The sequence below is a fragment of the Chionomys nivalis genome, chromosome 26, assembly GCF_950005125.1.
Source record: "Chionomys nivalis chromosome 26, mChiNiv1.1, whole genome shotgun sequence".
Lineage (NCBI taxonomy): Eukaryota > Metazoa > Chordata > Mammalia > Rodentia > Cricetidae > Chionomys > Chionomys nivalis.
The window spans coordinates 11,482,710-11,507,624 of record NC_080111.1 but is presented as its reverse complement, the minus strand read 5'-3'; the positions used below and the strand labels follow the sequence as shown (position 1 = coordinate 11,507,624).

The window sequence follows — 24,915 nt, the reverse complement described above, 5'->3', positions numbered from 1 at the left end:
ATTCAGCTTACCTGAGAAACGAAATGACATTAACCACAGGTTTGCAGAGGGAAAAGCAACATAGTATTCCCCTGAATTAGACTGTATGAAACACACGTGAAGTTTTAACAAGTCACAAAACACAAGGTGATGTGATCAAGACTGGTGACGATCTTCCTTCCCATCTGTTCTCACACCCTGTGCCCTTGGAAAGAGAAGTCAATAGGAGAAGATGGCGAGGGATCAGAACTCCCAAAGCTGAGGCTGCACAGTTAAAGTGATTTCTAAGAGAAGGCATAAACCATGCCGTCTGAATCACGTACAGAGCAGATGCGAATGAGAGTTGCTGACCCCTTGCACCAGGGCACCCCCCAAAAAGCCTCCAAACTTCAGGAGAATGGGAAGGCCTGGAAATAATGGAGTTTTGAAAAATTAAGGTATTTGCAGTCCCCAGAATGATGGACACATGAAGTAGTTTTATAGGGGAAAAATCTCTCTTCTTGAGAAAAATGAGAGAGAGAGAGGGACAGAGACAGAGGAGGGGGGGACAAGAAAGAAAGAGAGAGGGGGAAGGGAGGGAGAAAGAGAGAGGGAGAGAGGGAGGGAGGGAGGGAGGGAGGGAGGGAGGGAGGGAGGGAGGGAGGGAGGGAGGGAGGGAGGGAGGGAGAGCTTTCAGAAACCAAATCAAGATTAGACGAAAAACCTTCCAGGCAAAGAGACACATCGTTTTCTTATACTATTAGAAAGGCATGGTGAACCTTTCAACTAATGAGCTAACCCATGAGGTTTTCAGAACAACGTATCATGACCGTCGAGGGAATCATGGGAAGGGGGCTCGTCACCCTAGTTTCCTGGGGGCAGCCTCTGCTGGTTTCATCTGGTCTGCATGGCCTCCAAACCTGCAGTCAGCTAATCTGTCTACCTCTGGGAACACAACCACTTAACACAGTCCTTTACAGTCATAAAACACATGCTGCCGTCAGCCCGCCATTCTGTCTAACTAAAAATCAATTCTTTTAGGGCATCTGAGTGATGCTGTGGAGTCTGGTAGTCTCCAGGTTACAGCGTGATGATGAAGCAGATTCTTACTAGTGGATGTAAAATAGATAAAAGGAGAAGGGGTGGGAGTCAACTCTTGCTCACATGAAAGACTTTCCACTGAGTCTTGTTAGGTACAAGACACTAACAAGTCTGGAAGATTGCCTGAATGATACAAGCAATAGTAAATGAAGTAGTTATGAGGCCTCATGTCAAAACCAGGACACAGAGTGGAAAGCTGGAAGGCAACCTGTATTTCTCTCTTTCTCCTTGACTTTTTTCATCTATAAACATTTGCACACACCGATTTAAAACCTTATGTGGATGTTGACTTATCGACACTTCTTTTGTTCAGAGGGTCGCCCTGCTAATGACACATACAGCCAAGAGAATGTGGCCAAAGGAACACAGTAGGTGGACTTGTCACCCGTTTCCCTTGGGAAGTCAACCGCCAGGTAATAGGGTCAAGGAACTTGAGTCTGGTGCTGACAGGACACATATGGGTGTTCTAGCCAACAGGAAATGTCATGGGGCACACTGTGTGAGACACCTCAAAGAGCTATGTTGTTGGGACTTCAGAAATGCAGGGTCCTGACAGACTCCGAGAAGGAGCTTCCTGGTCCACTCTTTGAAGACCCAACAGCGCAGCACAATGCAGTTGCTTACAGCTTCTAAATCTTTCAAAGATCTGATCCGTATCAAATGGAGTTGGCATATCTGTTTGCTATGGTTTGCTTTCAGGGGCTTATCTTCCTTCACCCAACTGGAATCCCCACACATTATTAGTCTTTATTCTCAAAAGAGAGGAGATGTCTTAGGGTTTCTTTTGCTGCGATGAAACACCATGACCAAAAAGCAAGTTAGGGAGGAAAGGGTTTGTTTGGCTTACACTTCGGCATTGCTGTTCATCACTGAAGGAAGTCATGACAGGAACTCAAATAGGGCAAGATCCTGGCGGCAGGAGCTGATGCAGAGGCATGGCGGGTGTGTGTGTGTGTGTGTGGGGGGGGGTGCTACGTACTGGCTTGCTTCCCATGGCTTTCTCAGTCCATCTTCTTATAGGACCCAGGACCAGCAGCCCAAGTATGGCACCACCCGCCATGGGCTGGGCCCTCCCCTGTTGATCATTAAATGAGAAAACACCTTGCAGCTAGCTGAATCTGACTGAGGAATATCCTCAGCTGTGGTTCCTTCCTCGGATGACTCTAGCTTGTGTCAAGCTGACACACAAAACCAGTCAGTGCAGGAAAGGTGGACAGTAACATTTTTTTAATACTCAAGTGTTACCTTTATTCTATTTTCTTACTAGTCGACTTGGTAGATGAAATTTTAACTGTGTATACAGGGAAAAGCATAACCCACTCAGGGTCTTGTAATGAATGATAGTTTCAGGAGACCACTGAAGGACTTGGAACACACACACACACACACACACACACACACACACACACACACATACATATTTCAGATAAGTTAGTCACATGCATTACTAAACTGCCCATCAAGCAACACAGTAGTCAGAGTGAAGGGTCAAGGTCAAAGTGAATTAGCTAATGTGGCAGATGGCAGCTGTGGAGGAGAGTTAACCCAGTGTGCTCTCTGATAAACAGCACTGAGAAAGTTTCACCTCTTCCTTGATCTGCTTGAGGACTGAGAAAATAACCTTGGCTAGACTTAATTCTACCACTCCTAGTGTCTGAGACTTTAACTTAACTTGAGGGATTCTCATGCCTTTTGATGAGAACAAAAGGGTAAGTGGATGTCTAATGATTATTGCATACATCTAAAAATTTTATCAACAAACAACAACTGCGTTCATAAAATGGGCAAGCCATAATAATGACCCGCTCCACAAAGGGTCTCTCTACTCCACAGAATGGATTCTAGCACTGCCTTCCTTTAGAGTCAGTCTTTCCAGTTCATTTGTCACATGACACAGTGGCCAAGGTCTCCATTTAAAAGCCACCTCTGGAAACATTCTATACAAGCTGCAGCGGAACCGCAAAGACACAGGCGAAGAAAGTTGCTGCTATCAGGTCACCTGATGTCTGATCGAGGACCTGCAGTCCAAGCTTTCCTGTCTCATTAATGTGTAGCAGGCTCAGAGGCCACATGTCAGTTTACCCCAATGGAAGCAAGGTGACTCTCCAGCTGGCTCTCATCATCAGCTATGGGCCAAGGGATGCTTGCTGTCATTGCTCACTCGTCTCACCGGAGGGGCAAATATGAACCAGCAGCCTAATGCAGGATTTTCCCTTGTTCCTACAGACATGGTTGCTATACCAGCTGGCTCCTACTTTCGAAAACACGGTACCTTGAGGATGGTATGGGGATCCTTTCTCTTTTATCACATCAAGGAATTTATCAGTGGTATTGCTATTAATTTTTTTTAAAACTTCGGTCCTTTCCTGCATCTGGATCGTACCACAAATGCCCTGCAGGGAGGCATTCTCCTGGACTTTGTCCTGACTTCAATACCAGGCTCTCCTCTCTCTCACATGAAATCCTTCTTACAAAAATTATTTATCGTTTGGGCATCTGTGCCACAGAGCATGTGTGGAGGGCAGCAGGACACTTATGAGAGCCGGTTCTACCATGTGGCATCAAACTCAGGCCATTATGTTTGGCAAGAAGTATGGAGGATGTTTCCCATCTGAGTAATCCGCAGAATTTCCCCTTTTATTGAGACAGGGTCGTGTGTGTCTCAGGATGGCCTCAAATTCTCTGTGAGGATGAGGTTGAACTATCAAAGCTATTATATGATGGTGATGATGGGTGTGTGTGCAAACACACTGGCCATGGAGTGTGTGCATGTGTGGGGGTCTAGAACAATTCTGTGCTGTCAGTTCGTGGCTTCCACTTTCATGCGGACTCTAGGCATCTAATTCAGGTTTCCCCGCTTGCATGGTAAGCATCTTTGCCCACTGAGCCATCTCAGGGGTTCCTTTTGATTCTGCAAAGTCTACTTGTGAAAAGCAAGCAGAGTGCTTTCTGACTTTGCATGTCTCTAAAACCTGGTCCGGACTTCACCTGACACAACCTGTTTGTACCTTTTCCTTAGCCTGGGTCAGGTCTGACACACTTGGATATTGTTCTGCCTAACATGCAGGTCAAAAGTGTGTCTCATAAAAGAGGATCTCCATCACCTCTTCCTGGGGCTTATGACTGGTCTGCTGTTTTTATCTGTTCTGCCTCAGCTCCAGATTCAGAAAAATATGTTTCAGTGAAGAGTGGGAGTCAGTGGTGTCTTCGGATCATTGTCTTCAAGTCTTAGAAGATCCTGGATGAAGATGGTCACTACTTATGTCAACTTTTTTGTCTTAGAAGTGCATCTTTTTGAAAGCATAATATAACCAAGAAGTGAGTTCTAGGTTATGTGTGACAGTTAGATCATGGATATCTGAAGATATACTATACCCCAGAAGTTATTTTAGTTAGTATTTTACACATTATTTGTGACTGATAGCTGGATCACTGATATTTGAAGGCATTCTCTGCTTTACTTAATTTTGCTATTAATCCTACTTTTATTCATTTCTTGAATACCTAAAAGTGAAGAGAATAAGATATAACCAAGAGAAGAAAAGCTATGTGCACAGATGGGGCTGGCTGGTTCTTGGATATCCCACAACTGAAGAGTCCAGGGCACTGGGCTCTGCATTTGCCTCCTGGGCCGTCGCTCACGCATCTTAATTCCCACCAGTGCCTTTTCCTACCTCATCAGTGCATGCGCTGTGTGGGTGCGGTCACTCGCTTGTGACTCCAACAAATACTGTTTAAGTGCCTCCTGTGTGCTACACACTGCCCTACTTTAACTCAGACAATCCAATTTATTATTCTCTCGTGGAACAATCCTTAATGGCAGCAAGCTTCTTTTGTGTGGTGCACACCTACATCAGCATGAATGAAAGATAATTCTTGTTTTTCTTTCAGACATCAATTTAAAGGAGGTTAGATGAATGTCTGACAATTAACCAGCAATTTAATGGGACCCCCTTTTAGTCAGCTGACTAACTGACATCACACACCCTTCTCCACATACATCACACTCCCAATGGCCACCATCTACTCGTTTCTAAAAATATTAAAGAAAGCATTAAGTTGACTGGAGCAATTTCAAACCCCAAATGCCTTTTCATCCTTGGTCCACAAGACACATTAGATTTTCAAGCAGCCAGGCTTCAAATCTATTTGCTCTTTAATAATTTAAGCACTCATAGGTCAAACAGCTCTTTTCTATTCCCCTTTATCAAAGTCTGTGTGCTAATGAAAAATAGCCAAGTCCTCTTGGCTGCAAAACTGTGACATGCTATAGTCCCCTGATGAGAATTAACATGTCATTAGTCTCCGGGTCAATGGTACCTTGACCACACTGTTATGTTTTTCTATTTGTATGAATAACATCAAGTTACTTATGAATTTCATAAAAAAATCTTCCTATCCCTAATCATAATCTTGAATCTAGCGTTGAAAATCTCACCGTTCAAATGGGATGTCTGAAAAAGATTAAAGACAGCAAATTCTCAAGGCCGGAAAGCCGATCAGAAGTTTCCAGGCTCAGCGTGCTGAATTAAAAATCTATTATTCTTTTAATGTATTACTCAGTTTCCTTTTGTTTATTAAAGTCACACCATCCCTAGCCCTATGCATTCTGGAACTCCAAGTAACGAAAAAGCCCCCGACAGTATTTGCAATATTAACATGTAAGCCACAGCGAAAAGGAACCTGCCGAGATGTGACATCACCACCTCAGAACTTACCAATGGAAAGAGACTTAATTTAAAATTTAATTTATGCCAGGCTTTTCTGTAAGAAAACTCTAAGGCCTTCACAGGGAGAAGAAATCTGCATTTAGATAGAATATCACATGAAACAGAGCCCAGGAAAGAACACCCGAACATCTTTCATCTGCATCCTTAAGCTTGAGGGTTCAAATGCAGTGCGCTGTTTTCCACAATCCCCTAACTCTGAGACCTTTCAGGGGAAGTGCACCATAGCCTTGAACTGGACTTCAGATTTTGACTCACCTCATTCCACAATTAAATACTTGGCTGTGAAGTCTGTGTTTCTTATTCATTGATTCTATCTCTTGTAGCATGAAACATTAGGGGGCTACCTGACGTGACACTTTAGGGGTGACCCAACTGTTCAATAGAAGCAGGGATCTAGACGACAGGAGTCAGAGAGAAGTCATGACCCTTTCAATATGACTTGGCCAGTTACTTAAAAGAGGCACTTCTGATCATTTCAGAGACTTATTGATACCATTCTTGGGATGTCTAATAGTGATTCTGCCTTCATTTGCAGTTTGGGGCATAAAGCCCATATTCTGTATGAGTATAAAAAGGGAGGGGTGGGGGCAATGGCCCAGTGATTAAGAGCTCGTGATGCTCTTGCAGAAAACCCGAGTTCAGTTCCCAGCACCCACAGGGTTGGCTCTCAACCATCTCTAATTCCAGCTCCAGAAAACCCAAAACCCTTTTTTGACTTCTGTGGGCATTCACATTCACATTCACACACACACACACACACACACACACACACAACTTTTTAAAACGGAGCAATTGTATCAATGACTTTCTGAAGTCTAGTTTTTCATTATCCATAAAACAAGCACATCACACATCATAAGTAAATAATGTATGATTCAGCTTTGTTGCCTGCAACTTCAAAAATCTACATTCATCCCATTTTTTTTTTGTTGTTGTTCAGATATAACTTTCTCCTAAATTGAATAATGAACGAAATGCTCCCAACACTCTGGTAAGATGTAGTGAGGGGTTTTAAAAGTGTTCGCTAATTTGAAATGAGGGATTGGAATCAGAATGGAACCTGCTGTCACCATAACTAGGATTCCTTGGTTCTTTAAACAGAATAGGCAATAAGAATGATGCCTGGTGGGTAGTTTTATACAGACAGTGGACAGTGAGAAGCACACAGGCCCTAGGGGTTCCATAATCTCTGTTAGCAATGCTAATTTCTCTTTGTTCCGCTGGGATCCTAAGGCTGGCCCCAGTTTGCTGTGGGGGATTTTCAGGCCTCCACATGCATATTTTATGATCTCTCAGCCATAACTCATGATGAGGGGTTTCCCTGGCATTAGTAAGTCACCAGTGTTCCGTGTGCATGCTCGCACGCTCATACACGCTTGCTCACACAGCAGTCCAACGCCCCACTGTGCTGAGGGTTTGTGATAAGATCTGCTCTAATAAAATATTAATTACAGCTAAAAGGTTGGATGAAGAGTCTGAACTCAATTACAGACTCATATTGTGAACAAAGGGCAGGGTAAATAAATCCTGTAGTCATGAAGTTTCAGATAAAGATAATAATAAAAAGCCACCAACACATCAGACTTAGGCTGGGAAGCTTGGTAAAGACCACCTGGTACTAAGCTTCACACTGGGTACTACGTTCTGAGTAAATGAGCCTTAGATGGGACAACCAGAGTGACTTCTGGTGCTTCCAACAACAAAGTCATCTTCCTTCGCATTTCCTCGTTTGGCTAAGATTGTCTAACTCAATCACGATGACTTATAACAAGACATGATGATAAAAATGAAAATTCAAGGTCAGTTGCCATAGTGAATATAACTCAACACCTCTAATGACATATACAGGGACAGAAACAATACGATGGAAGACATACCAAGAGAAGCTAAGAGTGTCCTTAAGGTAAAAGTATTTTTAAAAAGAAGTTTAGAATTTTGCAGCATCTTGAACTTCAGGGGTGCTCAACCAATAGTCTAAACACTTAGCTCTAAATTTCCTCAAATTTGAAATCTGAAACCTTCCTGGTCCTAAAAGTTTCAAAGAAGGGACACTCGTCCAGAACCTTCATTCCTGTATGTTTATTTATTTTAGATTTATTTTAGATTCTTTTCACCCCGCAAAGCTTTATGGTTTGACGCCAGATGAACTATAGTTAGATGTGACCACCAGGGGAGGAGATACACCGAGCGGGTGTCCCTGAGAAAAGACTGAGGCTGCTAACCACAGGAAACCAATTCCAGCGTTGACACTAAATCACTCACATGGAGTTTCTCTCAAGCCTGGACATTTCATTATTCCTAAAGCAAGACTTGACAAACTGTGATGTCAATGAATGAGATGGAAACGCAAGTCCTCACCATCTTTTCTTTCCATATGCATTTATAGCAGGCACCAGGAAGGACTACAAAGAAGAGTATGGCATGGCCTGTCTGTCCTTGGGAAGGCCAGTCTAAAGGCGTAAGGGACAGATGATACCAGAACAAACTATTACACAAGAATCTGAAAAGGGTATGCATAGGACACAAAGTCATAGGACACACAGGGGTGTCAGCGTTTATACCAAAAGTGTCTAGTAGGATCTAGTACACTGAAGATTTGTGACAGAATCTAGTATCTAGTCATTGTATTAGCTGATAACACTCAAAAGGCTATTTATACATCATCCATGCCTCCAAAATTCTGATAAAAATAGAATTAACAGAACATAAATGGACATGATGGCACACAGCTCTAATTCTAGCTACTCAAGAGACCGAGGCAGGAGGATCTCATGAACACAGGATTTAGAGGATAGCCTAGGAGACATAGTGAGACACTGCCTCAACAAACTGACAACCAAGCCAGCCAGCCATCCAGTAAAAACAGCAGCAAACACAGAATCCAAAGCCTTGGGTAGCAAATACTTTCTCCATTCACGCCAGTCATTCGTGAGTCGCCTGTGTCATTGAGCAGACGGACAGTGGTGGCTGGGCCCTACTCTACGTATTTCTAAGAGACCTACACTCACATGGGGGAGCCCTCAAAGTGACCACTGTTTTTATCAGTGCTCAGTTTTTATCAGTGCTCACTGGAGGCATAGCTACGCTGAAGGGCATGAAGCCCAGATACAAGCTACTCAAGCTGCCCAAGCTGAAGAACATAGAGAGAGGTCTTAGGGAAAGGTGGGAGAAAGGGCCTGCCATCATGCCTGCGCTCTGGGCTGGCTTCCATCTTCTCTCTGAAGCACTGCAGGCAAACTGGGAGTCACTCCTGCCTGCATAATCACTCCCAGGCTCTATAATTTCTCATAATTTAGCATACGGTTCAGTACCCATTCAAACAGTAAAGACCAACTCACAACGCCGTGTGTCTCGGTGACCTGCGCTGTGAGGGAGGCCCTGGCAAAGAGACAGGGGCTTGGATCTAACATGCAGACCCCCATGTGGAAGATTATGGAGAAGAAAAGGAATTCTGAAAAGGGAAATGGTTGTGGCATATTTTTACGTATTAAGGCATAAGAGTGGGAGGCAGAGGTAATTTAAATGTCATTGTATAAATGTCATTGTATAAATAATGGTGCAACACATCTGCATTGTTATTATGACTGTTAATTATTATTGTTATTAATTAGTGTTATTGTTGATTATTGTTGTTATTATTACTATATCTTCCCTGCCATTTTAAAGCTTATTACAAAGGATTCTTGGCGAACAAACTGTTTCCAAAATGAATTTTCAAAAAGGTGACTGACATGATCATCCAAAATGCATCAGGGACCTTTGACCCCTGGCAGCACACAGGAATCCAGAGTGTCCTCTTTAATATGAGTAAACTCCCGAAAAAAGCACAGAGGGAGGTGGTGGACAGAGAGGAACTCATTCGTTTCTGATCACACACAGAGGAGATTGTGCTATCATGAATGTTGTTCAAACAGGAGAATTCTGGCATCAGGAAACAGGTTTAAGGAGAGAATGGCTTTTTGATCTTTGTGAGTGCCTGCACCCCGATGAGCAGACTGGAAGGCATCTCAGCCAGAGATGGAGCCTTGGTATGGGGTTTAAACTATGACTCAGTCAGACCTCCAGCAGCAAAGTTCACGGCAGTGACATGAACGCATGCATCTCTCCCACAGGAGATTATCTTCCAGTGGACACTGATTTTGTAAGTATCTCACGAGCGACCCGAATGCATGTGGAGGAGAATGTAGCCACAGATGAGTCTGACAACACACTCAGCTGACTCAGTAAGACCGCACAATCGGAGCCGCACACCCATATGAGTCAATCGTAAGAACTAAATCACATTTTCAAGTTGCTATCAAACTGGCTCCTCATACCTAGAGTTTAATTCAAGTTCGATGGAAAGACAAAACTCCAGAATGTGGGGAATGAATTTAACATAAATAGAAAGAGGTCCCAAAGGGATGGGATTTACGGAAGCTGGGAAGTGACTCACTGAGGTAAAGAACAAGAATAAATACCACCTGCTCCTGAGTCACTCTTCCCAGGCGCGCCTCAGCGTGGAGCTGACCGTCCTGCAGAGGTCAGCAAGCAGTTTCTTTTACTTCGGAACTGAGTTTATGTGACGGAGGAGATGATTGCCATAGCTAGGTAATGGCTGCGGAAGAACCAGGAGAGACAACCGCCTTTGCCTGAGAGCTGTTATGTACAGATAGAATCAGGAGAATTGGCTCCTTATGAGATCAAGTCCTAATCAAAGAGCCACATGCCATCAAATATTAAGGTGCATCATAGAATTGAGAACTGCAGAAATAGTATTTATAATTTTGCCGATGGATACAACTGTCAGATGCTCAACATTTTTGTAAAATTCTATTTTTTTATTAATTTATTTATTAAAGATTTCTGTCTCTTCCCCACCACCGCCTCCCATATCCCTCCCCGTCCTCCAATCAACTCCCCCTCTCTCATCAGCCCTAAGAGCAGTCAGGGTTCCCTGCCCTGTGGGAGGTCCAAAGACCATCCACCTCCATCCTGGTCTATTAAGAGGAGTATCCAAACTGCCTAGGCTCCCACAAAGCCAGTACGTGCAGTAGGATCAAAACCCAGTGCCATTGTTCTTGACTTCTCAGCAGTCCTCATTGTCCGCTATGTTCACTGAGTCCGGTATTATCCCATGCTTTTTCAGACCCAGTCCAGCTGGCCTTGGTGAGTTCCTGAAAGAACATCCCCATTGTCTCAGTATGTGGGTGCACTCCTCATGGCCCTGAGTTCCTTGCTCGTGCTCTCTCTCCTTCTGCTCCTGGTTTGGACCTTGGGGTAAAATTCTATTTTTCATCATTTCAGGTTTGAGTAAAAAGAGACAGGGGAAAGGCTAGAGGACTAGGGGAGTCTACATGGCCTGGATCATTGATTGGTCTGTAGAAGCAAAGCAAGCGCAAACACCATGTAGCATTTGGTATGTACAGACTACTATGGACAGGTCTGAAGCATGTTAAAACACACTAGTTCACTCAACCCTCAGAAGAACCCATGATGTTGATGCTCTTATGTGTACCAAAAAGACAGTATTGATGGACTGTAAGGATCTTTCAGAGTCGTGGAGAGACAAACAGAATGGCTATTCCTGCCATAAAACTGCTTTAAAAATACCCTGTTTATACTTCTCAAGTTCCATGTTCGCAACCATCATCATCTGTATGTCAACAACACCATTCCTAGCAGAGGAAGCATCTTTAAGCCGGGTGCCTGCCTATCTTTTTCTTTCACTGATACTTGCCACATCCTCGAGTCTCTGCTCTGAGATGACCTGGGCTCACAGGCATGCTTGTGCTGACTCTCCTTAGCAGACACCAATGTCTGCTGACTAGCTGGGGGCATGCAGAAGAAGTCAGAGAAACAGTTTTCACAGAGTGCCAACGCCAAGCCAGTTTCAGGAAGTGGGACATGTTTTCTGAAAATAGATACAATTCCTTCACTACCTGCTTTCCCTTAGGGCTGGAGAGATGGCTCAGTGGTGAAGAGAACCGCTTGCTCTTCTGAAGGTCCTAAGTTTGATTCCTGGGACCCACATGGTGGCTCACAACCATCTGTAATGAGATCTGGTGCCCTCTTGAGGAAGAGACCTGGTCAGTCATTCTCACCAGCTTAGACCATGAAACCCAATATAGACAAGTTCAATAGAACCGCCATATACAGGGAAATTTCATTCGTTCATTCTGCTTTCCCTTAACATGAACACATACATATGTACACACACGTGCACACAAGGATGCACACACATATATGCACACACACACAGCTGAAAGTATTCTCGACAGCACAAGGAAACTAACAGTTCACATACAACTCATCCCTTTATTTAGTTGCTTCCTTTCTGCCAAATCCTAAGGATTTTCTCTATGGGATCATGTCTATACAGAATGAGTGATGGGGAGAAGGCACAAATGAGACAACGCTAACCAAGTAAAAGAAAATTAAGCCCTTCCCTGTCCTGTTGAGGGGAAAACCGAATCCACACATAAGACATTTAAATTCTATCCCTGGCGCTAGTTTGCTGGCTGGAATGATGGGATTTTTGTTCTTCTTAGCCATCTCTGGATTAAATAATTTTATGTGACAGAGCTGATGTTGTTGGTCAATAAAAAGACAACAGCCATTTACATGGAGAGCTATGTGCAATTTCAGGAATCTGTCTTAAACAAGCTGAGAGTTGATAGTGGGATCAATACCACAAACTCACCCAGGGAAGCACATAAGCAAAGGAGAAATGAGTTCCAACACCGACGAATGGAGCAAAGGAAAATCAAATCAATGGGAGGAATGCATTTAGGAGCTCACATGATGATGGTGTTTCTGAACACAATGCTCTTGAAACCAGGAAAGCAAACAGATGTTTACCCCTTTCCTGTCCTCATTCCAGCTTTTGTTTTATCATTTGGGAGGCGAGTTTTGTATGGCAGTTGGATGATTTCGTGTGCATTTTGCAAATTTCCAGATGTGCTCAGTGCTTTAATCTAGACAATGGCGTTATAGTGGAGATCCATATGATTTCTCAATCAGAGTTCTTAGTTCTCTGAACATTAAAGGAAATTGAGGGCTTAACAAACCCTATTCATTTGGAGGGAACTGTCGAAATTGTCTGTCTCCCAGTGCAGTCTTTGTAGATACATGGGTCTTCTATCTTTTCAATGGATAATCAGTCCACTGTGCGGTTGTGTACAGTGAGTCTCTTGGAGGGGACATTTGCTGTCAGGAAAGAAAGAAGACTAAAGCCTTGCCAGGTGAGGCTGTGACCATTTCCCCTTTCACATGTGTGCCGAGACAATCTGCTCCTTTGAACTGCGCATCCTTCCAGCTAACTTGGAGAGAAGATTTGGGTTTCCACAGCGGTCAGGGCGCTTTTGAACTTGATGGTTTTGTGACCACTGTGGAAACTCATATCTTCTCGTATTTAAGAGAGATGGGTTTTATAAAGTTGACATAAGGTCTGAGTTTAAGCTGTGAATTGAACTCTCATAAGTATTCAGTTGTGTGTGTGTGTTCACAGACATAAGAGTAGAAAGCTTGGTGACCACTGACTCTCTGTGATCATTCTCAGAATACACAGAACTGTGCTCAGTATTGTTGAGTCTGAAAACATCGCTAGTTTGGTCAGAAAGTAGGTGATACTCCCAAGGCTGTGGTCAGAGCATACATTTTCAGTGGATGGAAATTCAGGGTTTTGAAATGAAAAATGCCTGACCTATGGCTGTAAGGATACACGTGTCCTGGACAGCACCTGGGAAATATGTGCTTTGGGCTTATTAAATTATCAGACCTCTACAGTGTGCAAAACTCAGCCCAGGGGGCCACAGTCAAGTCACCCCCAACCCCCGTGGCAACAGCACAGATGCTAAGGAAAATGTGTCTGTATTCACTGTTCTAGCTAAATGTTCCTTTGACCCAAAGAGGGACTATGAGATATAATTCAACAGAACAGAATACCAATTGTTTTGCCACAGTTCTCAAGTTGTGAATATAAACTTCTACATCTCTACTCTAATCAACTAATAGTATTCTTCCGTGACCTTTGCCTTCATGAACCTTGACCTGTGTGTGTGTGCATGTGTCCATACATCAGTGTGTGTGCATGTTGTGTTCATGTGTGTTGCCAAGCGAACGAAGCCCAACTATTTGCCAAGTAACATGGAGGTAGAAATGTGATTGCATATAGTCAGGTTTTCAGAGGCTCACTGGACCAACTTCTCCAAAAGGAGCCCCGAGATGAAGTGCACATAGCCTGTGTTGAGGATGGAGATGCTTCCGTGGGGCGTGCTAGCCAGAACACGAGGTTAATGGAATGGTGTCTGTTCAGATAAGCAGAGGTTAAATAGCCAAATCCCACTGAAACAAGAATAAATTTCATCTATACAGACTAGCTATATGATCTTAGGATAGGTCTACTCCTGGAATTATTTTGTAACCTTCCTAGAAAGAATAAATATCTTTTTAATTTATTTACTGTAACATTCCTGCTCTGTACTTTTCTGTTGATATAAATCATAATGGAATGAGTAATTGGACCTAGATGTTAGTGATAATCTTAATTTCAAATGAAGACATCATGATTTTTTCTAACAGTTTTCTTTCCCTTCAAAAAATCATATATTAAATACACATTTGAGAATTGGGTCAATTTAAAAATATTCTTGAGAAACCCAGCCCATTTAAAGCTCAGGAAGCTATGTCCTCTGGGCCTGGGTACCTGAACTGCAGGAGGCAGTTATCCTTTGAGAAGCAAGCCACCTGGCCAGGAGATTGGAACTTTTCCCCAGCATCCACAGAACTCTTTTTTAGTGGAGTACACGACATTTATATACACTTCCATGGAGGCCCCTTCATCTTCTCAGTCCCATCCTTTAAAGAGAGCTAATGAGGAGGGGGCATGGGAAACCCTAGAAAACACTGGAGAAATTAGCAAACATGACAGGCGCTTCCTTCTGTTGGAGCCAGCACGGCCCTCCCTCTGCCCCTTACCTGACAGGTGCCCCTCTGCTTTGGGCAGGCTTCAACATCACCGTCACCGTACTGTCGGTCTGATTTAAAGGTGTCTCAAATTCATACGCTGGCATGGACGGTGCTAGGGATAAAGGATTAGATGGGAGACTCATTATTTCTTGTTTATCTCCTTAGTGGCTTTTTACTTCTTTGACAAAGGACAGAGATCAAATAATAGTTATCAGTTCACCACACCCAAGGTTGACATACATACATTCCAGACACAAAATAACAGGGACATTTGCTCAAGTCAAGCAACGCCTCTGATCCTGAGCTGAGGATGGAAAGGGGCAAAAGGGGCTGTTGAGGTGTTAGTGATGATCACTTTTTCCATTTCTGTTCCACCTACCTGCTTATAGTATGTCTCTGACAACACACTATCTTAGACTCTGTATCCTGTAATGGAAACAGTGTGCCTTAAAGGCATGTAGATGGTTTGAAGTAGTCACCTGAATGCCATGTTCCTCTCATTCAAGTCAAGTTTCTGCATGTACTAGAGACCCATCCAGGAGTTTAAAGAGGATGCTGGGAGCCAGAGAGACCTGCTGTAGTGGACTCTTGGGGAAAGCAGGGCAGTGGAAAACACATGAGAAATGAGGAAGCACAAACAGCTTGGGTTCGACTTTCTCTTGTGTTTCATTTTCTTCAGTACCGGCTGTAGGTACATTCCGTCTTGGGGTGTAATTCAGTGGGTAGAATGTTTACCTATCATACACAAACTACCAAGTTCAATCTCCAGCATCATCAATGTTGGGCACAGTGACACAGGCCTGTGATCATAGCACCCAGGAAGCAGAGGCAAGGCGAGCACGACAATCCTCAACTACATACTGAATTTGAGGCCAGCCTGGGCTACATAAGACTCTGAATAAAAAAAAAAATGAAAAAGGAAAAGGAGACACATTAATCCTCTCTGAAGTTTTAGTCTAGGCAACGAATTATGGCAGTTCAAGAAGACAGATCTCTAAACAGTCTGCAAACTCGAGTTCTTCCTAACAGGGAAATGTTTTAAAGGGTTTTTCTTTATTCTTGAGAACTTTAGATGTCTATAAAATGAAACAAGGTCAAATCTACTTCCTTACACTCCTCTCCAACTCCCACAAATCCTTCCCAACTTCAAGTCCTCTTTTTCTTTAGTCCCTTCCCTCCTTCCTTCCTTTTTCTTTTTTTAACAACCTACTAAGTTCAGTTAGTGCTGCCCATACATATACGGGTGTGGGCCCATCACCAGACCACAGGAAATCTACTAGTGACCACAGGTTAAAACGAAATAAAAGATTCTTCCTGCCCCAGCTAGCAACAGTTTCCAGCTATGAGCTCCCCAGTCATTTTTGGCATTCTCTCTTTCATAGAAATGGTGTCTCCACATAGCCTAGCAACTGTGTATTTCAATACCTACCCCTCCCCCAGATTCACAGACTCCCTTTTGCACGGAACGGCAAATGGCGAGCTGCCAGTCCCAACCACATGTAGGCAGAGGTGCCTAAAGATCGCTTTCTGTGAGCAGACTTCTCAATTGTCTTACACAGGAAAAACGTTTTATGTAAAAATTGTGAGTTACTTATCAGTCACATCTATAAAAATTTTCTAAGCATTCAAAATCAATTCTAATTCCATTAAGAATTAACTTTACTTCACAACAATCAATTGTGTGTTGGGTACAAGCATAGTTCTCTCTCTTAGATAAAAAACAGGGCTCAGGAACTATAATCTAACTCCCTTCCCAATGCCTCTTGCCCAAGCTGTGATCTTGCTGTGTTTGCTGAGGCTGACCCCGAAATCCTGGGCTTAAGCAAACCTGCCAAGGCCTCCCAAGTAGCTGGGAACCAAGCATAGCAATATTGTCTTAATATCATAAAAGTCAAATCATTACTTTTGATGAGCTTGTACAGGGCAACTGAAATGTCAAGTTTCTTTGCTTTGGAATGGAATTATATGAACTTGAGGTATCCAGACTCATATTCGTTGAAATTTTTATATAATGTATGGGAAAGCTTAATTATTTTTCTAATGGAACTTTTCCCTTATGATAATACAGAAATATGTTCTCTACTGGGGAAAAAATAAGAAAACTTACTTGGAAGCAATACACATTGGCATAGATTTCCTCTTTGAGTCACCATGAGAAATTGATGAAATATATTAGTAGGGATATAGTCACTTAATATCAGAGGAAATACATTAAAGATCATCCCAGTATTCAGGCTTTCTTTTCCAATCCCAATAACTGTTCTAGGAATTGATTTGTTCATCTATGCCATGTTTTAACCTCCCAAGGAAAACTTACTTTCCATCCTTGCTCTGTCCGTATAGCCTAATGATGTATATTAATCTTCGAGTCAAATGTGTGTACACACACACACACAAAAAGAATCTCACGACATATAAAATGTCCCTTAAGTTACAATTTCTTAAAAAAAAATCCCTTTTCCCTTCAAGCCTACTAGAACATTTAGAATACTCTAGGTTTGAACACGGATTTCCTTCTGCTTCAAACGAAACCTTTGACAAAGCCAAGGATAAAGGATCGTAAGTACAGAAACCATGCTGAATGTCACCGAGCTGGCCCTTGGAGCTGGTCAACTTGTCTGCTGTCTCCCTGCTGTTATGCCTTGAATATAAACATATCACCAGAATGCCAATATATTGAAAGCTTGGCTGGCAGTATATGATACCAGTGCGTCCTGAGTGGATCAGGAACCTGCAAATCTCATCAAAGGATCAATTGGTTGATGAGTTAAAATCTGAATGGGCTATTATGAGCCAGCAGTAAGCCTTTGCAGACTGGTAAGTCACAGAGGGAGAGGTTTCGAAGGGGTCATTTTGTCCCAGCATCTTCCCTTTATTCTCTGTGCTTTCCAGTCACCAAGAGGTGACAGTTGTGTTTTGTCACACACTTCTCGTCAAGATATGCAGCATCTTCTCAGATCCAGAGCAACGAGGCCAACCAACCACGGTCTGAGACCTCCAAACTGTGAGCTAAGATAAAGTTCTCCTCTTTCAAGTTGCGGTCTCTATTTCTCTCCCCCTCCCTCCTTTTCTCTCTCCCTCTATCCCTCTCTTCCTCCCTCCCTCTCTCCTTCCCTCCCTCCAGTATTTTGGCATAATGACAGAAGAATGGCTAACAAAACACACTACAAAAAATTCAAGCCAAAACCCAAATATTTTGCCACTCGTAGCCAAAGGAGGAAGAAAAAAAATATCCATGGAATTCTGTTCATTATGGTTACACATCCTATACCAGATGGCAACTTCATTTCCTCCTGTCTGAGGAGTGCGGGCATCTACCACACAGATGAACATACCAGAAATATTCCTCAAATCATATCTTTTGTTGGGTGATCTAATTGGGTCTGTAAAAAGCTGGAGCTGCTGAGTGTGTGATGTCATGAACATCATCTTTAATGCAGAATGGTAAACAAAGGACAGCAGAGCACAGCGCTGCTTTTCTGCCGAGTTCATGGTTTATGTCAGAGTTTCTCCAGCACTGCTGCTCTGGTGACCAAGGATTGCCAAGGAGGCTAGAGGGCCTCACCAGAGCCTTCTGTTTTATAATCAAATCCTTCAAGGCAAACTGCTAAAACGCTGGCCATGCACTAATACAGGAGGGCTATGCTAAACACACGTAGATGCTAAATACATGCAGCATTTTATTTTAGCCTCTGAGCCGGGCGGTGGTGGCACACGCCTTTAATCCCAGCACTCTGGAGGCAGAGGCAGGCGGATCTCTGTGAGTTCGAGACCAGCCTGGTCTACAAGAGCTAGTTCCAGGACAGGCTCCAAAGCCACAGAGAAACCCTGTCTCGAAAAACCAAAAAAAAAAAAAAAAAAAAAAAAAAACAAAAACAAAAGACATGATATTTTAGCCTCTGAGTCTGTTTTTATTTTATCATCATAGTTGTGATAATAAAATCCATCATTATATCTTATCCTTCTATTCCTGACAAGAGCAATGAAAAGGCACAAAGCGCTAGTTCTGATGAAAGGCATCAGCTCGTTGGTATTCAATACCTGATATTTTGGTGGTGAACTGGTTTGTTGCCGGAGGTCCGAAGCCCTTGGCTGTGCTGGCCCTGATGGTGAAGGAGTATGTGGTTCCAGGATACAGGCCAAAGAACAGGAAATGGGTTTCATTTCCCAGCTTGGAAACTCTTCCACTTTGGTTGGATAAATCAATTTCCGGGTCAAAGGAACTGACTGCTTTGTAGGTGATCTGCAAAGGGAAAAGAACATAATGATGACTCCAGAGGAGACAGATGTCCATCTCGTCTTTATCCAACATGCCCTCTGATGGGGGCTGTCAGACTTATCGGGAGAAACCCTTCGAAGGCTAGATGCTTCCGACCTCGAGTCCAGTGAAGATGCAGAAGAACCTAGCCCAAACTTTCGAGTTGTTTGTTATTGTCTAGTGGGAGGGACTTAAACCCAGTAGGTTAGAATGTAAAAGATGGGTTCAGTGTGATCTGATAGAGGGAAATTGGTTGATTTTAGTGTATTCTATTAGCTGATTTAGGAAAAAAAAAAATCCAAGCTGGCAACTGGCTCAGACTGATGGGCACTGGCAAGAATACAGGCCTCATCTCTAATCTTTGGCCATTATCTGATTTGGCCATGAATAGGGTACTTGTATTCCGCAAACAAGGCTACATTGAAGTATTTCCATCCATGTGGCTGACAATGTCTGCTCCAGAAATAAACCCGAGACACATGCCAGTAAGTCTTGGTGCTGCAAATGGACAGCTATTATGGGTCAGAGTAGTCCCCGACATTTTTCAGAGCAATATTGTCCAACAGAGCTGTCTGTCATGGTGGAAATTTTCTATCCCCTATTAATCAACACACTGGCCACATGCTGTATGGGGCCATTGAGAATGTGAAATGTGGCTATGGACACTAGGAATTAGAAATCTCATTGAACTTTAATCAAATCAAATTGAGATTTAAATTGCTACGAGTGACTAGCAGCTGTCCCCCAGCGAGCGTGACCCGAGGTATCTTCACCATACTTGCCACAGAATAGACATTCTCACTTTGGATGAGGTTGGAATGTTTGAAAATAAATGGAACATAGGTGCCTTTAAATTTTGCTTTTCAAGTGATTTTAAAAACGGCTTTCTGTGATAGTTCATCAGGCTCTCAAGAGCACACACTTTAGTGGTGATTACTAACTTCTACTGGTTGTAATGACATAATTTTTAAATGCGGCATATTCAGAAGTTTTAAATTGCAAAACTGAGCACTTTTCAAGCTTCTAAATAGGTAAACCTACTTGTAATTTACGTGCAGGAACACTGGCACTGTTATTATACGGAGTGATAATTGACATTCTTTTTTTTTCTTATATTTATACCGTGTCATTATAATTAAGAAGACCTCTTTGAAAGAATATTTAGATTGAGTCACCTGAGCTTTGGCAAGGAAATGTTTGCCATGTATATTAATCACGACAGTGGCTGGTGTCACCAGACTCAGGCAGGTTCTGTTTAACCCTCTCACTGATGGCTCTTCAGAGGCTGAGCAAGTTGAGTAGGCAAGAAACCAGCTGCATCCGCAGCAGCCGGGGAGGACTGCGGCCGAGCCTCCTCCATGGCAGCTTCCTAGCTTAGCTCTCCATCCCGAACCCTCCGGAGTGGAATGTGGCACGTGTGATTGCTCCCCAACATTCATCTGCTCATTCATTTTCACACTCGTAACACCTGTAGAGTGGTTCCGAACGTGCCCAGAATGTTCTGGGCAGGGGGTCTCTTTGGTAACTCAGATGCTGTCCCTGTCCAGCAGGGTAAGTAGAATGGGACATAACTGGGCTCTCAGCTAGGCTGAGTGTTATCGTAGAATTGAGTACAGAACAAAGGACAAGTCGCCTTCCTGTCTGCTCTGGTATCTGGACTTCAGCATGTCAGCACAGCAAATGTAAAAGACCTCAAACTCTGCTTCTTCCTCAGATCTGGGGTCACCTGTCTATCTAGCTGATGCTGCCCTCTGCTCTGCGAGGTGACATGTCTTCACGGTTCCATGGACACTTACAGGGCCTTCTGGGTACTGCTCATGCTCACTGGCCAAGAACAGGACCGAGTGGCCTCTGTACACCTGCTGGCTGCACTTATACACTGACTGAATGATGATGCTGTGGCTAGCAGATGGGCCAGGCACTGACTTCAGAAAGGGAAGAATCTGTCCTGGGTGTGTAAGAACGGAGGAACTGAACAATAAAATATATCGATTAAAAACACCAACTATGGGAAAAACAATCAATGTTCATAGAAGAAGCTTTGTCAGGGGGGAAAACGTTCCACAGAGCCATTCAAAATGTCTGAGGAAAGAGATGCTGACAAATCTGAGAGATCTAAACTATAAAGGACCAGTCAGGCCATGGATTTGGGAGTAGAGCCTGGATTAAGTCCTGCAGCAGGAGTCCCCAGGACCCAAGGAATGGACAGACAGACGGCCTGTGAGATCTCTGGAGGCGAGAGTGGCTGGCATGTGCTCCTTTGTGCTTGATTCAGTACATCAAGATGAAAGACTGGATACAGCCAATGAGGAAACTGAAACTTTTGGGTGTGGAAATAAAAAACAATCTTATTTGTTTAATGAAAATACCCTATTGATGGGCAGGTGGGACATTAATTTTATTGTAGGGGTTAATAAAGGGAGCAGAGAAACCACTGGAAAGTGTGGTAGAGCCCAGTGGTTAAAGCTGTGGTGTAGGGGACGGGATAGAGTCAAATTCTCAGACCAAAGTAGGAGTGGGAGGCAGCAAGAGAAGAGAATGGTTACGGAAGCAGATGGAGACAGCAGCCAGCAATGGACCAGCAGAATGGAGGAGCCGAGGAGTTGCCCCATTTGGGCCCTGCTCAAAAGATCATCTCTTGTTGAAAGAGGATGGCATGGGTACGGATGCATTTAAGGATGAACACAGACTTTGAAGCATTCATGTGGACATGTATGTATGACAGAACTAGAGTCTGAGAGAGGTCTAGGCTTGGGCTAGAAATTCAGGAATAGCTATAAAGACGGTACCGAGGAGGAAGATTCTGATAAGAATCCAGGTGACATCAGGTAACAGTTGTGTCTATCCGTGCCTCAGGCCAGCATCGCAAATCTGTATATTTGTTATGCATCCTAAGTCTGGCTTTTCAACCACAGAGCAGCCAAAGCCTCCTGCTGAGGCTGGCCCATAAGTTCTTCTTGGCAATGAGTCATGGATGTTGCGACTCTACGGTTTAGTTTTAAACCATGATTTAAATATGTCAGAGACAGAGGAATCTTTCCTGTACTCATATCCCCTTCTGGAGGATTGAGAGGTGTCTTATTCTTCTTTCAGGCCCCACTGTGATCTGTAGCCATTTGGTACTTGGTATATTTTCCAAAAGAGAGGACAGAGGAGCACAGAGCTGTGCCCAAGAACATGTGAGCGTTCATGCAGGGGCCTGGATCCAGCAACATATACTAAGCAAAGGCTTCACCGAGGGGCTCAGTGCCCACCGCCAGGTAGCCCCAGCCTGAATCACATAGATATTTATAACTGTGCTTTAACCCTTTAATAATTTGGTAAAAATTACAGACCCTGGTCCTCTTTTCTTATAAAATACAAGTAAATAGTAATTCATACAAAATGCATAAAAGAACTATGAGTTCTCTTATCTACCCCTAAAAACAAAAATATGCATTAAATGTCAGAAAGCCCATAGCTCCCATACTCCAAATGTCGGAAATGACAAAGCTCCCAGGAATAGAAGGTGGCCAACTCCATAACTGCCTCCTGCCACGGAGGTTGCAAGCAGCGAGCAGCTGTTGGCCTGAGCACCATTGTTGAACCACCATAGTATCCTACTGGGCTCAGAACAGAACTCAGTACTCCCTTCTGGCATTTCACATTTTCAGCTAGTCATTCAATAAGGACTTATTAAGGGTCTAACAGGAACCAGGCAGTAGAAAAAGCAGAGGGAAGGCTTCCAGAAGAAACGTGTAGGGGAATCTTTTACATCGGTACTACACTGCGGGCTGAGGGCAGAAGATGTTTGAATGAAGCCGCTATAAAGAATACCGATTGCCCTCTGGTGGGTGCCAGTAATTTTCCGGGATGCCCCTAGACAAGAGCAAAGTGGCACCTGAATAAAGCGGTGGTACGGAAGGTGTTGAAATGGCGAGATGCGTTGAGTACTTGCTTACACCGGATGATTTCTGATTGCAGCTAAGTGCCTGGAATCTTCTAAAATTATCTTCCCCCTTCTCCCCTTAAAGTCTCCAACTCTCCAGTGCCAGTTTCATAGAGAGCCAAATTGCAATAGCCTTTTAGGGGGCCGAAACCTTCTAGGGAGTTTGAGTTGATGTAATTGCAGCCAGCATAAAATATAGGTCTTTAATTGGGGTCTGAGCAATTTACTCTGTGAACACAAAGGAATGGATAATTAAATTTGATTTCAGGGGTGAGAAGGGCCAAGGGACTTCAGGAGCAACTACAGTATTTGAAGGAAATACCGAAAGAACAGCAGAAGGATACTACAGGAGGGGTTGGACGCGTGCCGCAGGAGGGCAGAGGCACATGAGCAGCGTAGAGTGGTGTGAAAATTTCAGAAGGCTCTTAGAGGAAATAAAAAAACCACAGAGGACCATGGCCCGTCAAATCCGAGAAGAAAATGATGCAAGAAGAAATATTAATAATAATAATAACTGGGGTGAAATCCAGAGGCAGCTGCAGCTCCCTTGGTTTTATTTTTGGAGAGTTTGTTTATTTTTATGTGTATGACATGAGTGTTTGATTACACATGCATGTTCCACATGCATGCAGTTCCCAGAGTCCAGAGAGGGAATCACTTCTGGGATGGGAGCTCCAGAGGGTTATGAGCCACCATGTGGGTGCTAGGAATTGAACTCAGGTACTCTGGAAGAAAAAGCAGTACTCTTAACCACTGAGCCACCTAGAAGTAGTTACCAAAGAAAAAGTGGGAAGGTTGCTTCACTTTGAATCCTTTTGTACTTACATTTATTCTGAAAGCATTGTTACAGTTACAGCTTGACCAGAGATTGAACATTGAAGATAAACTAACGCAGCCCCTGTATTTCCACCTCTTCTTCAAGGCTACCAACTTCAGACAATGGTGACTAAGTGTACTCGGTTAGCCAGGCTCATGATCTTGAGATGTTTCAACCCTTAACATACAAATATCCCCATCAGCAGGCAACCTAGGACCATTCTGTTTTACTCTGAGTCAAATTAACTTCCTGTGTGAGTCACACATAAAGCTGAAAGTTTGGGTTTGGCATTGATTTAATGCTTTTCACAGTTGGTGATGGGACAGCTGCTTCTAGCAGAGAACATGAGTTTCATTTTGTGGATTTTGGCTTCTTCCACGGTTTATACATATTGAATACAAACCTCTAGATGTGTAATTCTCTTGGTTATAGGTCTAGAATGAACTAAAGACAACTGGGAAATAAAATAAGTGAGATGCGGTACCTTATGTTATACATTTGGGAGTTGAGACCTTTAGAATAGGTTCAACAGGCAATCTTTAAATTGTTGTGGGTAGTCTCAACTTGCCTACAGAAGAGGCAACATATACTTCCCACCAAGAGTCTATGTATCTACACATTTCTCCATGCCACTGGTCAAATTATACATTATAGAAATCATACAAAATCAGATAAATGTAATGTTCAATGGGGAGTATATGAAATTAGACAAATGTATTTCCTATTTATTATTTAAATGGAGTAGATACACTATCACACACTTCTAGGTCAGTTGGAGTTCTTCCTGATTTGGGTCCTCTCACTCGCTGTTCCCCTCCTCCTGCTGGGATCTTCGTATTATGCTTATTAATCTGTATCAAGTTTGTATATATCACAGCCATCAGCCCATGTGCTGCCATGGGTGTTGAAACAATCACTCCAAGTGTTCTGTTGATAGACTTTTTTCATGCCTTTCATCATCATGTAGTTTAAAGCCTTGTGCAAACAAAACCCATTGATCTTTTTCATATGTCTTCCATGGCTCTTTTGCCATGTTTGGAAAGATGTAATACAAAAATTCCTCTAATTTTTTCTTAGAGCATTCTTATGAGATTAACTTTACATATCAAACATGATGATGTCTTGTGTTTACTTTTGTGTTATGTAAACTGGTGACCTCACAGGGTCTGTGTAA

General features: G+C 43.2%; 1 protein-coding gene across 3 annotated transcripts in view; it reads right to left on the bottom strand.

The window, feature by feature from the left end:
- Ptprm (protein tyrosine phosphatase receptor type M) overlaps positions 1-24,915 on the bottom strand; it is a 698,790-nt gene that overhangs the window by 265,641 nt on the left and 408,234 nt on the right. For all 3 annotated transcript variants that reach the window (XM_057758864.1, XM_057758862.1, XM_057758863.1), the window contains exons 10-11: positions 18,780-18,981; positions 14,748-14,850 (exon numbers count right to left, since the gene is read on the bottom strand). In XM_057758864.1, coding sequence (XP_057614847.1) covers positions 14,748-14,850; positions 18,780-18,981 — 305 coding nt within the window. The remainder of the gene's footprint in view (positions 1-14,747; positions 14,851-18,779; positions 18,982-24,915) is intronic.